Source organism: Sander vitreus, chromosome 4 (assembly GCF_031162955.1).
Source record: "Sander vitreus isolate 19-12246 chromosome 4, sanVit1, whole genome shotgun sequence".
In the NCBI taxonomy this organism is placed as follows: Eukaryota; Metazoa; Chordata; class Actinopteri; order Perciformes; family Percidae; genus Sander; species Sander vitreus.
This window is the reverse complement of record NC_135858.1, coordinates 23,862,845-23,879,390: the sequence shown is the minus strand read 5'-3', so window position 1 is coordinate 23,879,390 and position 16,546 is coordinate 23,862,845. Positions and strand designations below refer to the sequence as shown.

The 16,546-nt window shown below is 40.3% G+C and overlaps 1 protein-coding gene across 6 annotated transcripts in view; it reads right to left on the bottom strand.

The window, feature by feature from the left end:
* rap1gapb (RAP1 GTPase activating protein b) overlaps positions 1 to 16,546 on the bottom strand; it is a 68,585-nt gene that overhangs the window by 23,833 nt on the left and 28,206 nt on the right. For 4 of the 6 annotated variants that reach the window (XM_078249091.1, XM_078249086.1, XM_078249088.1 and 1 more), the window contains 5 exons: positions 14,169 to 14,262; positions 5,453 to 5,488; positions 3,788 to 3,835; positions 851 to 889; positions 454 to 639 (listed from right to left, as the gene is read on the bottom strand). In XM_078249091.1, the coding sequence (XP_078105217.1) occupies positions 454 to 639; positions 851 to 889; positions 3,788 to 3,835; positions 5,453 to 5,488; positions 14,169 to 14,262 (403 nt within the window). Of the gene's footprint in view, positions 1 to 453; positions 640 to 850; positions 890 to 3,787; positions 3,836 to 5,447; positions 5,489 to 7,080; positions 7,345 to 14,168; positions 14,263 to 16,546 lie in introns of those variants that run through there. The other 2 variants (XM_078249087.1, XM_078249090.1) reach the window with 2 other exon arrangements.

Sequence of the window (16,546 nt, the reverse complement as noted above, 5' to 3'; positions counted from 1 at the left end):
ATAAAGATGGATGGCTTGACAGCTCCCCAAAACAGAAGCCAAAACATCTCAATCGCCCCCTGGTGGCTGGTTGCAGTATAGGTCATAAACCCCGCCCCCTCCATGTTAGCGGATTGGACATGGACCAAAGTAAAAGAATCATAGTACACCAAAGATGATTTCTGTCTTTTTAGGTAGTTCTTATCACGTTGATGTTTGTTCAAGTGTGTTTGTTTTTAATTGTTTATTAGATGCTACAAAAACAGGGTGAAATGTCATGATTGATAGCTCTGACTGACTAGCAATTAGTCAGGCAGTTGCATGGGCGGGACCTCGATACCACGGCTCAGGCCAGTAAATATAAAAAAATGGAAACAAGGGACCTTTCCCAAATTGTATTTTTTAATAAATAATAAATTAACTTTGTGCTGTTTTGTTTGCATGAATAAACAAACCCCTTTTTCCTATTCTCACCTTGCCCATGAATTGCTTCCTGTAGATCTTGGCGGTGCTCTTTGTCTCCAGTTTGATGTGGGAGGTAGGACAGGGGGGTTGATCAGCCTCCGGTGGGTCTTTAAGCTCGTGATTGGTCCCCTCGATCCAGTAGCCTCCAAACTGCGGCAGCAGGATGAGTGGGAAAGGGCTAGTGCGACCAAGAACCTGACAGTGATGGACAATAATCATGTGAAAAAAGTATACTGATTAGTAACTTATAGTCGGTGTGTTGCATTAAGCACTGCATTGTTTTCATTGTTGCAGAAAATGTGTGCTTTGTTATACTTGTTTAAACCTTTAGCTATACAGTGTCTGACATCTGTATAATATATAGTGCATCGTTGAGTTATTTGTGCGGGGAGTGTGTTGTATGTACCTCATGAACGCTGGGATAAGGGATGTAGTCCTCTTCTGTCTGCAGGGAGGGAAACAAACATGAGTCAAGCTGACAAACAGCCGCTTCTAGTCATACTTTCACTTTTGGTTCTTTGAGGAAAATAACAATGAGCATAAACACTGTGACAGAATATTAACTACTGTACTACTGTTCGAACATGACAGAGGTCACATTAGCAGGCCTTCTGACGAATGCCTTATATTCCTCTCTAGTGAATACATAGTCATTTTTTGTTAGCAAGTAACATTTATCTGAGACGGAAATCTGCACTCACTGCTCTCGTTGTTATAAAGTAAATATTGGAACTCTTTTTAACATTCATTAAAAATAAGACCCAACGTGCTCAACACATATTGAAACTTTGAAGACTGGGTGCTGGATACTTAATTAATTGTGTATAATGTATAAAGGCAATTACGACAACACACCGAGTTAGTTTCTGTTGACACACGGATGTTTTGGGCAAGGTGCCCGAAACGTACGTGTGGCAATAAAAACTATTAATTGGAGTGCTGTCCTAATTTCCTTTATAAACTCGTGTCATTTGGTAAAAGTTTAAATATTTTATAATCTCCAAAGACTGGGTGCTAAATCTCAAAGTACTGACATGAAAAATAGACAAAACAACCCATTTCCTTGAAAAAGAAAGTGACATGTTTCCTATTGGCTATTCATGTGTTGGTGTGAGATAAGCTCCCTTTCAGTTACTGACAGATAATGCATGCAGAACTATTTCAAACACATCATTGGACATCACACAGTTACAAACATGTCATCTTATTTCAACATTTAAAAGTTGTATTCAGGTACTGTGGAAGTAATCTGTGATGTCCGTTGCAAACACAATTTTGTGACGACATATTGCAATGTTTCTTTGGCAAACACACTTTCCTTTAATTTCGGATAGTGACACTTTCAACAGAGCATGTTTCATTACAAGTTGTATCGGCTATATGTAGCAGAAGTGAAAGCAGGATCAAGAGAGCTTTATAAATTAAAGTTACAGTCCCTTAAACAAAATGCAACCTTCTCATGGCATTGCATTTTTGGCAATTGTACCTTGGAGTATAATAATAATACATTTTATTTATATAGCACCTTTCAAAACGTAGTTACAAAGTGCTTTACAATAAAAGAACACATGTAAAACACAAAGAGACAAAAAAACAAAAAATCAGATAAAATCAGGATATGCTTTCCAATAAAAGTATGTTTTCAGAAGACTTAGAGACTTGAAAGAAGACACTGACTCAGACAGCCTTATTTCCTCGGGCAGGTCCTTCCAGAGCCTCGGGGCCCTGATTACAAAAGCTCTGTCCCCTTTAGTTTTTAGCCTGGACTCTAAAAGAGACAAAAGACCAATGCCCGAGGATCATAAACAACGTAAAGGTTTATAAGGGAATTGCCAGGTCATGAAGTACCAACGATATCTTAAAATGAATCCTTAAACAAACAGGGAGCCAATGTAAAGAGGCTAAAACAGGTGTGATGTGATGGTACCTCTTGGCTCTGGTTAAAAGCCTAGCAAGCTAAGTTCTGTACAATCTGTAGTCGTTTCAACGTTTGTTTTGATTAAGACAAGAGTAGAGATGGAGGTGGTACTAGAGGAAAAGTCAGAGGATCACCAAAGGAAAGGGCTCAATAGATATCTGTACCAGGCAATCCATCCAATAGTTATCAAGACATTTCACTTAAAAACCCAATAATGTCAAACTCATGGTGGCGCTGGAGGAAAAGACAGGGGTTTAGGTTAGCTGAAAAAGCCAGTCTCAACTGTAGCTCCATTCCATTGTCTACATGTGTGCAGTTATAAAAAAAAATATAATATATATAATATAAAATATACCACCAAAAAACAATAGCGACCCAGACATGGGTCATGGTACACTAAAGTATATTGCAACGTATGTGTCCGTTCACTTTTTAAATTTGGTCTGGGGCTGTTTTCATGGTATGAGCTTAGCTCATTAGCGCTAATTAAGGGAAACCTAACTGCTGCAAGATGCGATAATATTTTGAGCCATAGTGTTCTTCCAAAATGGTTTACAGAAGGCCCTGTTTCAACATGACACTATCCCCCTTGCACAAAGCCAGGCCCTTAAAGAAATAGTTATCCAGATTTAGTGTGGAGAACTTGACTGGCCTGTACAGAACCCTGACCTAAACCCCATTCAACACCTTTGGCCTGGACTGTAGCACGGACTGAGAGCCAGTCCTTTTATCGCTCACTATCAGTGCCCGACCTCACTACTCTTTGTGCCTGAATGGAAACAAAATTGCTTAAAAATAGGTTTAAACGTTTTGTAGAGAGCCTGCCCAGAAGAGCGGAGGCAGCGTATTAATGCCCATGGTTTTGGAATGAGATGTTCAACAATCACACATGGGTATACTGCAGGGTGTCCACATACCTTTGGCCATATAGTGTGCATCATTGATAGCTAATTTGTTGAAATTTATTTTAATGATTCATGGCAATAGGACTGTAGAACTTTCTCTTTCAACACTATGCTGCATGGGAGCCTTTATATAAATCTTTTCTTAAAACTCCAAAACGACCTTATGCATATTAGAGGGCAGCCAGACCCTCACTAAGTTACCTGATTGTTGTCAGCCCACAGCAATAAATGGCTTTATGTTTTTCTTTAAGATGATGATACCATCTATTGTGTGCCCTTACTTGACCTCAGATCTCCTACTTAGAGTATTCCCCAGTCTTCACTGCCAACTGTATAAGCCTGTCTAGGTAATAGCACAGCTTAGGATTTTGCAGGCCTAGTCCCCGTTGAGTTCCGAACTCAGTCGTTGAGCATTCTAATGCCTGTCTGACAGCTGATAAGAAAAGGTTTATAACTCTGCCAGTAAGGATGCTTTACCAGACAGTGGTCTAGAAGGAGATGTGAGGATTTTTCGACTCACTTTGAGGGGGGGAGGGAGGGGGCATCTTTGCTCATCCATTCTGCAACCCTGTAGAGAGAGAAAAAAAAACAATAGGATCCTGAGGGAACAGGTGAAATATCTTCAAAACAGGTTCACACGTGCAAAGATACACAAAGAGACACATACACAGTTTTGATAGAAATTTCTTGTGAAGCAGCATAGAGTGAGATCAGTCTTTGTGGCAATAATTGATGTTTACGTAACGCAAGCTCAATCACCAGATGTGCCCGAGAAAGAGGAAGTAAAGAGGAGTGATATATCTTGGGGGCTATATCGGGTGAAAAAGATAAGCAGAGGCCCATGTGAACAACCATCAAGCCATACTGCAGATATAATTAATCACAATTCCACTCAAAGGCCCAAACAGGGCTTTGCATCTATTCTATCTCCTTATTCTGCTGACTCCTAACTACTGACAGTTTCCAAAGCACAGAGAGAGATGAGGAACAAAGCATTCCTGATCAGTGGCCTCTTTGAGTGGAATACCCTGCAGCAAGATTTGAGTCGTATCAAATTCGATGCACAATTTTTGTAGGACTGAGGAAGATGAATCAAATGGAAAATTTAAAAGGCTTTCATTAAATTCATTCTTTGAAGATGGTTCCACTGCTTCGGTTTCTCTTTCCCTCCCGCATTTCCTTTAAATGTTGTAGAATATGCATTCCATGTTGCTGCTTCTGTGCTGTTTAGGTGTTTAACAACTATAGGTAAACAAAATTAATAAAATATGGTTTGAACCCCCCCAGTATTACATATATCAACCCTAGAACGTCAGAAAGATGTTGTTGTTTGAGCCTCTACAGAATTTTACATATTCTAAACCTAAGTCATGTTTTTGTGCTTCTTTCAGAAATATAATAGATATTATCATAGTAGGATATTTAGATTAAAATATTGTTCACAATGTTTCAGGATCATGTTAAGTTGACTCTGACACAGCAATGCCCACATTACAAGTTCAATTTTACACGTAAAAATGTGTTTTGTCAGTTTAAAGACCGCATAATTCAAAATCCAAAGGCAGACGCAAAAAAGAATGATATTATGATTCTGTGAATTAGGGAACGTGGGTTCTTTATCAAAGTTACTATATCAAAGTATGTTTTGATCTCTTTCGATTGGCTTATTTTAGAATCTACTCTTCTTGATTCCTGGTTTGTGTAACTCTGGAGTTGAACATTACTGGGTACAAAACACAAACTACATTCCTACAAATCCATCATAACATGTCACACATCTGGTGACAGACAAAAAACAACTGTGAAGAGAAAACACAAAGGCTCTGTTCAGCACATTCAGAAGCATCAGGTTTCTAAAGGCAGCCTAGGACTGTCACTGCTACGAAACACAGACACGCACGCACGCACGCACGCACGCACGCACGCACGCACGCACGCACACACACACACACACACACACACACACACATTAGTGGCAAAGAGAGGGATAAACACATAAAAGTCTTGCAGTAGCAGGGTTGTAATCTGGAATGCAAAAATAGCAGGAAAAGCACAAAAATGGGAGTCTCGAAATAGACTTAAATGGAAGTTTTATGTCCAAAGCGAGTGAAATTCTGAGGATGCCCTTTGATTAAAGCGTGGAAAGAAGAGCGGACGAGCAGAGCCTGGGGACAACTTACAGTACCTGCATCCTCTCGATCATGGCAAACAGGTCCGAGGTCTGTGGAAGAGAGTTGACACTGGGTTTGACAGTTGTGTTGATATGCTTTCCCTGCAATTTTCACTCATCCTTAATCTCTGCTCACTGCAAAAGCTGGCTGTGCAGTCTCAATACACGAGAACTCCTGTTGGAATCTCTAAATCCCTAATTCCATATTTCCCTATGACGCTTCTTAACGCATCCCCCATCCCACTAGACACCATTCTCACTGAGACTCCATTCAACTCCAGAAGAATCCTTCCTTCACGCTTGAAGACAAACACACTGTAAACAAGTACCTCTTAGGGGAAAATGAGCCTCAAAGCTCCATGGTGCTTCTCTGTGTTGCTACAGCCAACAGCTCATCTGACTACACACAACAGCCAAATTAGCTGGAAGGCACTATGATTTTTCAGTCACATTAATGTGTGAACGAGACTTATTTAACTAGATAACAGGCACATTCAGAGTGTACAAGGCATGAAATATACCTAAATTGACATGGATGCTATGGCAACTGGGTTTCACATCAACAGTGGTTTAATCTTGATGTTTTGTGTCCAGGTGGTGCACTGACACCGGTGCTGCTCATTAGACAAAGAGGCTTCAATCCAGCGTATTTGTAATTATACCTTGACCATGCACTACCACAGAACATCATTTAGTGTTTTGTCCAATTAGCAGAGGTACTGGTACAGGTTAAAGTAGAAGAAAACACCCTCAGGCATGCATTTATCTTCTGCAGAGGCCACGCTATGGATTTTAAGCAGCTCCAACCTGAGATGAAAAGGGTTCGCAGCAGCCCTGGCGGCAGTGCTTGTTGTGGGGTGAGACCTCTGTTCACCATGTAACACAAGTGGACTGAAGTGTCAAAATGATGTTTCCACATGACAGCTTAAATTTACTGAGGCCACTGCAGGACGTGCAAAACAAACACACACGCACGCACACACACACACACACACACACACACACACACAGGAAAGCGTATACGTGCATGTATATAAACATTTTGACATGTACATGTATTAAAACATACTTAAACGTACACCTATCACCACCCATAAAAGCACACCCAAACAAACAGACACAGCTGACCCTGACAGCCAAAGGTGCAGCCTGGAGTCTATTGTTTCATGTTAAAATAAACAAAGCCATACGATATTCAAAGTGATATTGCTCTCCTGACTGCTAAACAAACATCAACAAACATTGTCATATGCTGACTAGATAATCAGTGAACCGTACAGTAACTACATCACTGCTCAATCTCTACTGAGAAAGATGGAGCTACTGTTTTAGCAGAGCAGAACGTGAACCATAGCTATGTAGAAATACAAAATGGCATAATTACAGAATTGGCTAATTGTATTTTGCATGTTATCATCAGGTAAAAAAAAAAGTGCTGCAAACAGTTGATCTGTATGGAGCTAAGACGGACTTTAGAGCAATGGCGCATGTCCCTATCTGTACAATGTACAAAAATAAAATATCTACTGTCCTGCAGCACCAAACACATACACGTCTGTCTCTAAGCTACCTTAATAATTAAACAAGCACCAAGAACTAGAGTGAAAATATTCTCTCACTTCAGGCAAGTGAAAAATACTCACATCACTGAGGCATCGTCTCTTGAGAAAAGGCTTAGTGGGGGGACTGTTGAGCAGTCCGTCCAATAAGGCATTCTTAGGTATCTTGAGATCAGTCATCATTTTACAAGTACAGGTGCAGTCAAACTGACAGAAAAGCGAGGTTGACAATGACACTTCACACTCACTGTCACTGCTCAGACAATGGACTATCAGAGAAAACTAGACTGTTGTCAATCAGAATCCATACATCTGTGTGTGAGAAAAGCATGTGCCGGAGTGTGAGAATGTAATTTCCCTTCCTTCCCTTTTTTCATACCCACCCTCCCATAGACACACACAGCTGTTCTGTAGGAAGTAGGAGGAAGGGAGGAACAATGTTTCTCCCCTCTCTGTCTGCACAACTACCTTTTCTTTTGCAAACACACACATGCACTTGAATGTGGACGCACAAAAAAACCTGCAGTTCTCTTTTCTGTTGAATTGCAATATTAGACTATTCTCTTCCTCTTTTCTTTCATCTGGTATTTCTCAAGCCTCCCTCTCAGAAACTCTTCTCCTTTGCTTTATACAGAGAGCCAGACATAAAGAAACAGGCGAGTGTAGGCATTTATTTTACCTCTCAGGCGATTAAGGACAAACCTAGACGTTCCTATACATTTTACAGGTAATGTTACGATGTTTTTTACAGCACATGTTGAGAGGTAGCTAGGTTTATTATACCTGCAGTGCTCTCATAAATTATACAGTAAGTGCTGATTATGAGCTGTTAGTCATGTGCTACTATTTCTGTACAAGCACTTAGACAGATACTAAAGCCTTTTTTTTGCAATTAATGCTTAATAACATTAAGTGACCATTATAAATGAATGAGAAAAGTTAATAAATGAGTGGTGCACTCTGGGGACTCTACACACGCATCAAGCACTTTACACTGCATCGTGTCCTTGGTAAGAAAGCAACAAAGTGAAAGCTCCACGTGTTACCACTTCCACCAGAGGAGATATGTGACACAGGCAAGCAGCAGCCCAACTCCCTGCATATGTAGATGCCACAGCATGGTAGGGGAATCATCAGTGCATAGTTAAGTATACTAGGAGGAAAGGAGAGATAAAAAGGCGAGGGGGATGAAAGTGGGGAGCTGTCGTTCTGTGAAAGCAGAGACTTTTCTGTGTAGCTTTCTCCATCAGGTGCACTCCCAACATCAGATGTCAACAAACACTGACCTACTTAAAAAAAAATGCTGAAAGCTTTCAAGAGGACAGATTCTCCCCATATGTGTTAAGCGTTGTTCATTTTGCATTAGAAGATAAACACTGTCAGCTACCCGTCTGCATTGATTTCCCTTGAGGAAATCGATGGGAAAAACACACAAGGAGGAGAGGTAACAATATTTGAATTGAAGTGCACAAAGTACAGATTTTGTATGGAAAGAGATAATGTGGGCCTTTTAGTAATATTGGCTATATAAAGGGAAACCTCTTTCTCTTCTGTTATTTTGCTTGATTATGTTAATGTGTTGTTCTAATGCTTCATTAGCTAGCACAACATCTATTTATTCAATAACACTGGGACAGTATGCATGAGGTATGGGTGAGTAGAAAGGCACAGGCACTGTGGGCAGCTATGAGGGGTCCTGCACAATTCAGTAAACACTGTAGTAAATCCTGAGTTAGTGCAGCCGTGAATGAGGCTGGTATGTGTGTGTTCTGTGATTACAGGTGAGCATAGAAGTTGCTAAGGTGTTATAGTGTACTAATACAGATGTGAAAAAAGCATACATGTGATATTGGATATCAATAATGCAATGTGAGCTAATGTGACGGAAAAGTTATTTAGTACATCTCTGAAAAGGGGCACTCGGCTCGAGTTAGCTAAGCAGCTAAGGGGAATTCTTTGTAGTTGCCGGCGGCCTCGTGTGTGTGGCCTGTGTGCAAGATTGTATATGAGTGTGGGTAATAATGTAATATGGTCATTCTTTTTTTTATGCACTGTTATTTGAATAAGAGTTACACTAGTATGTGTAAACACTGTAGTAAATCCTGAGTTAGTGCAGCCGTGAATGAGGCTGATATGTGTGTGTTCTGTGATTACAGAAGAAAGAAAAGAGTGGACATTCTTAAAAACCATGCACGCCTAGAAAATCATTTCATACATCCAAGTGTGTGACAATAACTTGCAGCTGAGTGATGTATCAGAATGGGTAACCTAGTATGGTCTCATCCTGAGGTTACATTTCATTACTGCTGATCTGTTTACTCAGGTCTAGACCGGCTTTAGCTGAATGCCAAACTGGGATTTGATAACCTTTACAGAAGAAAGCTGAATACTAATTACATACTTGCCTGATAATCATGTATAATTGTTACTTGATGGCAAATGTGAGGGAAATCTTAATTGCTATTCAGAATCACACTATGAGCACTGACATTGTTTCAGTCATGAAGCATACTGATTGCCAGGCTGCGTTGGTGTGTGCGACATTTCAGTTCAAGCTGTTCGGAAAGTCAACACACAGTTGCACAGTCCTCCTGGTGACTACAGTACAGTATGTGGTGTTTGATCTAACGGAACAATATGTACAGTAGAAGACCAAGATCAGCACTACACAAGTGAACAGATTCACAAGTTTGACTCACAAGTGTCATCGCTGGACTTTCAGACTTGCTTCAGTTTTTTTAAGCTGCTCACGTTTCGGCTCCTGCCCTCAGAGACAATATGGAGCTGCTGCAATGAACCATCACTGTTCAAATTACCAGCAATTGTAATGTGTGTGTGTGTGTGTGTGTGTGTGTGTGTGTGTGTGTGTGTGTGTGTGTGTCGAAGAAAGAACTGACTGACTGAGCTGAATGGCAGAGTGAGTCAAAAAACCAGTATGTGAGTGAATACATACGATCCAAGAACCATACAGTCCAGACCTTTCTACTTAGTCTGCAAGCTGAGGAGTGAAGCTTTGACTCCAGTACTTCATTTACTCCTCACAACCAGAGCCCCATTTGGATTTCCACAGACAAATTGTCATTGCATCCAAAGCCAACACTCCCTATCCCTCAATGCTCTCAGGGTTATCCGCATCCTCAAAGGCAATATGGTAAAATGGAAAACTGAACTTCAAAGAGAGTCAATCAATGGACAGAGCAGTCTATCATTTCAGCCAGAGAAAATCCATTGAGGTCCATTCATCAGATCTGGCTCCAGAGACTAGCCTGACCTTGTTGAGGCCAACGGGGCCTGGTGGACACAAAGGGAGTTCACACAGATGGGCCCCCTCTTCAGCCCATCACTGCCTCAGACGAGCTGGCCGATTGTCACAGAGGTTAAGGTCTACAGAACTGCTGCTGAGTTCTCTGTATGCTGAGGCTGATCTCCTATTGTCTTCTCTCTGGCAAAAGCAGTGAACAATCAGTTGAAACAAAGAGGCACTGTAACTCTCCCTATAACATGAAACATCTCTTGCATTTTGATGAACATCTTGTGGCCATTTGTATGTGTAATGCATTATTATCACTGCCTTACCAAGGACTTGAGACACTTTTAGCATAAAGATGCTAAATCCATTAGTTCCTTTCTATTAACCTACTGCTAACTTGACAAGGTGAGCAGGTTAATACACTCATCAAAAAAGTTGTTGCTAAAACAGTTTTGCATTGCACTCCTGTTACCCTGTCTAGATTCTTGATGGACAGTTAAAAAAAAAGGATGGAAATTGATGGAGCAGAACCACAGATATCGCCTTTCTTATTCCAAGCATTCTTCTTCCTTGTCAAAACCCGTTGCTTACATTAACCAAAATGCAACTTGACCGCCAACACTTAATTAGGATATTCAGGTGTGCTATGCTAGTAGTGGCTAATGTAGCCTTGAGCCGCTAGTCCCAAGCAGAGATGAAAAGTGGGCTACATAGGTCTGGGAAACTCACTTCTGTCATTTTTAGAACTTGTATTGTTCAGTCAAGTGACATCACTTGAGGCAATTCATCAGACTTTGCGTAGGTCCATCTGGAGCCAAAGGGCTTTATTCTACTTTTTTCACATATGCAGTATTTCCATTTAAGTTCTCCTTTAAGACAAACTGAATGTGGGAATATTTGTGATGATCACTCATAAAGCACATGTACGAATCATCATGAGCACGAGTGGATGAATAAGTCACTTTGTTTGAAAAGGAACTCCTGCATTGTAATCACACTTGGAGATCACAACCTAAAACGTTCAGGCCATCAGCTCTGATCAGATCATTACAACACACTGAAGCGAGGTGTCTGACTTGCAGAAATGCAGAGTAAACCTTTATAGTTCCACACCTAAAAGACACAGATAGCATCTCTGTAGCTACACGTCTATGAGCAAAGGTTCCACTGCCACTTACAGGCCAACATTAGTGTATTAGCGTCTCATGAAAAGACCATCAAAGCACCTTTCAATATGTCACATTTAGTATAATCATCTGAAGTATTCTCTGCATATCTCTGACCCAAGTTCTATTATGTGAATTTTTCTCATCAGCTCTGTTCTATTCAGAAACACTAGGCTGATTTACTTAAAGAGCTTTTAACTAAACCACTGGCAGAAAAAATACTATAAAGTTTCCCAGTCTTGTTTAAGCTCTTGGCTTTAACAACCCTATTGTGTGCAACCTATAACGTCATATACAGTCATGTGAACAAATTAGGACACCCATGCTAAAGTTGACTAAAAAGAGGAATACAAAACTCATCTTTAGGAAATTGATCTTAAGGCCTTAATTAAAAAAAAAGAGGAAAAATCCAACCTTTAAGGAAACCAATTTTCTTTGTGAATGAATAATGTAGTGTAAATAAATAAATGTTCTTCCTTAAAATACAGTGGGCATAAGTAAGTACACCCCTATGTTAAATTCCCATAGAGGCAGGGAGATTTTTATTTTTAAAGGTCAGTTATTTCATGGATCCAGGATAATCTGCATCCTGATAAAGTTCCCTTGGCCTTTTAGAATCAAAATAGCCCCACATCATCACATCCCCTTCACCATACCTAGAGATTTTAATGGTTTTATTTCAGTTAGCCTAATAGCTGGTTTGATTTGCATTGAGAGATGATTTTATGGAAAGTACCCCATGCCAATCTCTACTCTACTTACTTATGCCCCCTGTATTTTAAGGAAGAACATTTATTTATTTACACTACATTATTCATTCACAAAGAAAATTGGTGTCGTTAAAGACTGGATTTTTCCTCATTTTTTAAATTAAGGCATTAAGATCACTTTCCAAAAGATGATTTTTTTATTCCTCTTTTTAGTCAACTTTAGCATGGGTGTCCTAATTCTTTCACATGACTGTATGTACTGTAGAGATTACAACTTCCTGTCACCATAGACACACACAATCCATTTTAACATTGTTAAATATTTAGGTCTACAGTTTGACAAAATATGAAATATATAAATAAATGAGAACATTTCTCACATGAAGACATGGAGACAAAACAAAAAAAAATGTATCCCTGCAAGTCTATTTTTGCAGCTCCATATATAACTACATAATATGAATCCCTTGCAAATTGTATTTCCACTGCATGTGTGACAAAAATACCACCAATGTGCCTCCTATGGTATGAGGAGAGGAACAACTGCTGTAGATCTATATTTGTCCCAGAGACATGCGACAGAGGGCACAGACTCTTCTGTCAGGCACCTCAACAACCTGCCAACAGCTACCAGAGGTGGGGGGCATCAGAGCCACCTTTCACCTGGTGTAACAGCTAAAGGATGTGATGAGCGGAAAAGAAAGAGAGAAAAATGGCCGATGCATTAAAGGTAGGGATGGACTGGTAACACTATTCCATTGCCAACAGTAACTCTGTGTACTGGGCTCATGCTATCACTGATGCAAAATACTGATCTGACATTGCTTTAAACAGTTACATTATTCAGTAACACTTTACTTGAAGGTAACTACATAAGAGTGACATGACACTGTCATGAACACATGACACTTGTCATGACACATGAACCCTAACCCTAACCCTAACTCTAGTCTGTGGCACTTGTTCCTCCTAAATGCTGAAGTAGCAAACATTACTCAAACTCAAGCAAATAGACCATTTGTTGGGTTCCACATTTAGCCACAAATTAATGCATATTTGATGTGCTGGTGCAGTGGTTCTCAACCTTTACAAGTCGCAACACCCAAGAATAATCAGGTTGGTGTTTGCGACGCCCCCTTGAAGACAATGAGAGAGAGAGAGAGAGAGAAATACAAACCAGTGTAAACAGCTTTATAAGCAGATTATTGGTAATGGTCTGATTCATAAATGTAAATACATAATGCTTTGTTTGCAATGACAATTTTGCTTAGTTAGCACCTAGCCTTGTCCATTGTGCTCCAGGCACTGTGGATTTCATATCTTCTATATCAGGATTTGGCTACACAGGCAGTATTTGTTAGTAAGATAACTTCATTTTTGGTTTTGGTCTTTTCATGGGATTTGTTAACAATAACAAAGTTTAAAACATCACCAAACTTCCTTAAATCCTTAAATAAACAAGGTAGGATATGGGTCACTAACTGCCTTACTCCATTTTTGTCTACAGTACATTATCCTCCATTAGACAAATATAATATCCTTGACAGACATTTTTTACAGCAGGCAATTTGACTTGCCATAACAGGAAATGCACAGGTGTTGCATCTAATAACATTAATACTGGCTCTATTTCATTCAAGTGTACCAGTAAGTAAGCCATGCTAGTGACTTTGCTTGCTGTAATCATTCCTATACCTGCTTCAGACTGCTGAAGCCTCATATTCATTTCAGAAAAACTGTTGTCCACAAAATTTACAGTGGAAGTGAATTAGAAAGAGATCTGTTAAAGGCCAGTATTACTGTAACATGAGGAATGATTACATAGTGCAACTCAAAACCTGTTTCAATGTTTATATGGGCGCCTGAGACATACTGTAATCACAACTGTGTTTTTACTGGGGTGACAAAATGTCAGCTTTAAAGCATTCTGATGATTTGACGTTTATCAGATCAATATCTTGGCACTGTCTCAGTATGTGATTCCAGCAGCTGTATACCGAATGCAAACCTGAATAGAGAAGAGAACAGGTCGAAGTCTTGTGTTACCTTTGTAAGTGAGGGAAGAGGAAATGGAGGGTGGGAGTGTGCTAGTGAGGGCTCTACTTCATCAGATATACCAGGAATCCTTCCATCTTGTTTCCTGTGAGTCAGAGAGGATGGCAGAGAGAGAGAGAGAGAGAGAGAGAGAGAGAGAGAGAGAGGGGTTATGGCCTGCTTGATCTCAGTTTCACACTTAAGCAATAAGAGCACAGGAAAATGTATGTAACAGTGACCCATTTGACTCATCGTAGAGGATCATTCAACTCTTACTACAATGAAAAGGGTGCTATTATTACACCACTATGCTGAGGGTATTTCTTTACTCAGGAGTAATACAAAAACGTCCTGCCCTTTTGGTTTGTGTATTGCTTGCCTGCAGCCTTTGCCCTCACACCAGCTAGGTTGAAGGCTATGAGATGAGTGAGATTAGAGGCGAGATTGTGAAACGTTAGAGTTCAGGAGAACTGCACAGATGGAGAGGGAAGTGAAAAATTGACACAAAGCAGAAAAAGAAAGGACCCTCACCTTAATCTCTTCAACGGCTGCCCTCACCTATCTCTCTCTGTTCCCCCTCGGCCCCATCCTTCTCTGTGTGATTGGAGTGAATTACCAGCCTGGCCAGGATTCTGGTCACAGCATATTACTTCACACTTTGTCTCACACAACAAGTTAGTTGCTAGAACTGGCAACCCATCTGTTCATGCAGTCGGTTAACAAACCTGCAGCAGAGGGCATTTCTAAACATTGCTTAGGAGCAGAAGACTCACAGAACAATAGCACAATCTGATTTCTCGGTGAGAATGGAGTGAGAATTGGTGGAGACTCGCACACTCACATATTTCCCCCTATTCTGCAATTTTAGCACACACCACATAGGTTTGTGATGTGTTGAAATAAGATCATTTACAGAGTGTTGTTTCTTCTGCAGGCACTAGAAATTGCAGCTCCCCCATATCTGAAAATGCTGCGCCTTTAACAACTGGGGAGAATCTCTGAGTAAACAGAGCTGCACTTTTATTTTTATTTTAAATTCATGTTTCTTTCATCATGCTTTACCCTTTGTACAGTAGGTGTATGTCACCTGCCCATTGCTTCAACCTCCTATGTGGGACCACCACATATCCAAATAAGAAAGGCAAAGCACAAAAGAGCAAATCAATCATTGATTTAGGAAAACTCCACAGACAGAAAGATGCCACAAGACAGCCTGCCACTTTAACTACCGATAGCACGCTTGGTGGCCCTCATAATGAAAATCTTTTTGTAGTATGTGTGTGTGTGTGTGTGTTGGTGTGTGTCACTGCATTCATTTACAAGGCAGATAATATATCTGGTGAAAGGGTAAATGCTAAGTTTGACTCAGGGAGAGATTTCAGGCTGGCATATTCAGTAGACTATCACAGTGAGCCCACCTTATCAAATACCACCATCCTGATATATGACATGATGATGACACTGCATGATATGGATTTAGTAGAGTCGCAAAATAGAGAGCATTATTCAGTAATTCACTATCCGCTGTGAAGGCAGTGAGGTGCACTAGTGCAGTAAATACATTATTAGCATGTGAAGAAAAAATATGAACTGTACTGTACAGCCTTATGGTTGTTACTGATGTTCTTTTTCGCAGCTCACTTCATGGAAATCTGTAATTCTTTAAAGATGATGTTGGTTCATGAATCCTGTTTGACAGAACCCTGGCACACATCCTGTTGTATATACCTACTCCATCAGTGACAATTTTAAACAGTCCCTTGTGATTACATATCCATAAAGGTTTTGTTTTTCTGTCATTTGGAATCACTTGTTTCCATTGCACTAGGGCCAAAGGGCATCCTAATTGGAAACTGGCCATTATTCATTTCAATATAATCATTTATGGTCAAGGCAGATGGCAGCCCACCTGGAGCCTGGTTCTGTTTGAGTTTTTTTTCCTTGCACACCCGTGGGGTTTGCACATGGGGGAATGCTGGGTCCATAGACTGTATAAAATATGGATGTAGTCTCCGTGACGTCACCCATAGGTTTCCGAAGAGCCAAAATATAGCACAAAGTGGGCAGCTTCCGGTGCATCCAGCTGTAGAGGTGGAACATGGATGGAGCTAAGCCGGGCCGAATGACACCTACAGTCTATGCTCGCCTACTGTGACGGCAGCCTACCTGTCACTCAAAGCTCAACACCCTTAATTATGCATAACGTTAAGCCTCAATACAATCTAAACAGGTGAGTTATCAAAAAATTCTCCCATGTACAGTTGTCATGAAGGGTGAACTTAGCTTTAAAGACCAAAACAGTTTTTTGTACCAGGCTGTAACATGTTTAATTCTGCTTGTTGGGCATTTTAACATGGGGGTCAATGGAGACTTACTTGCTTTTGGAGCCA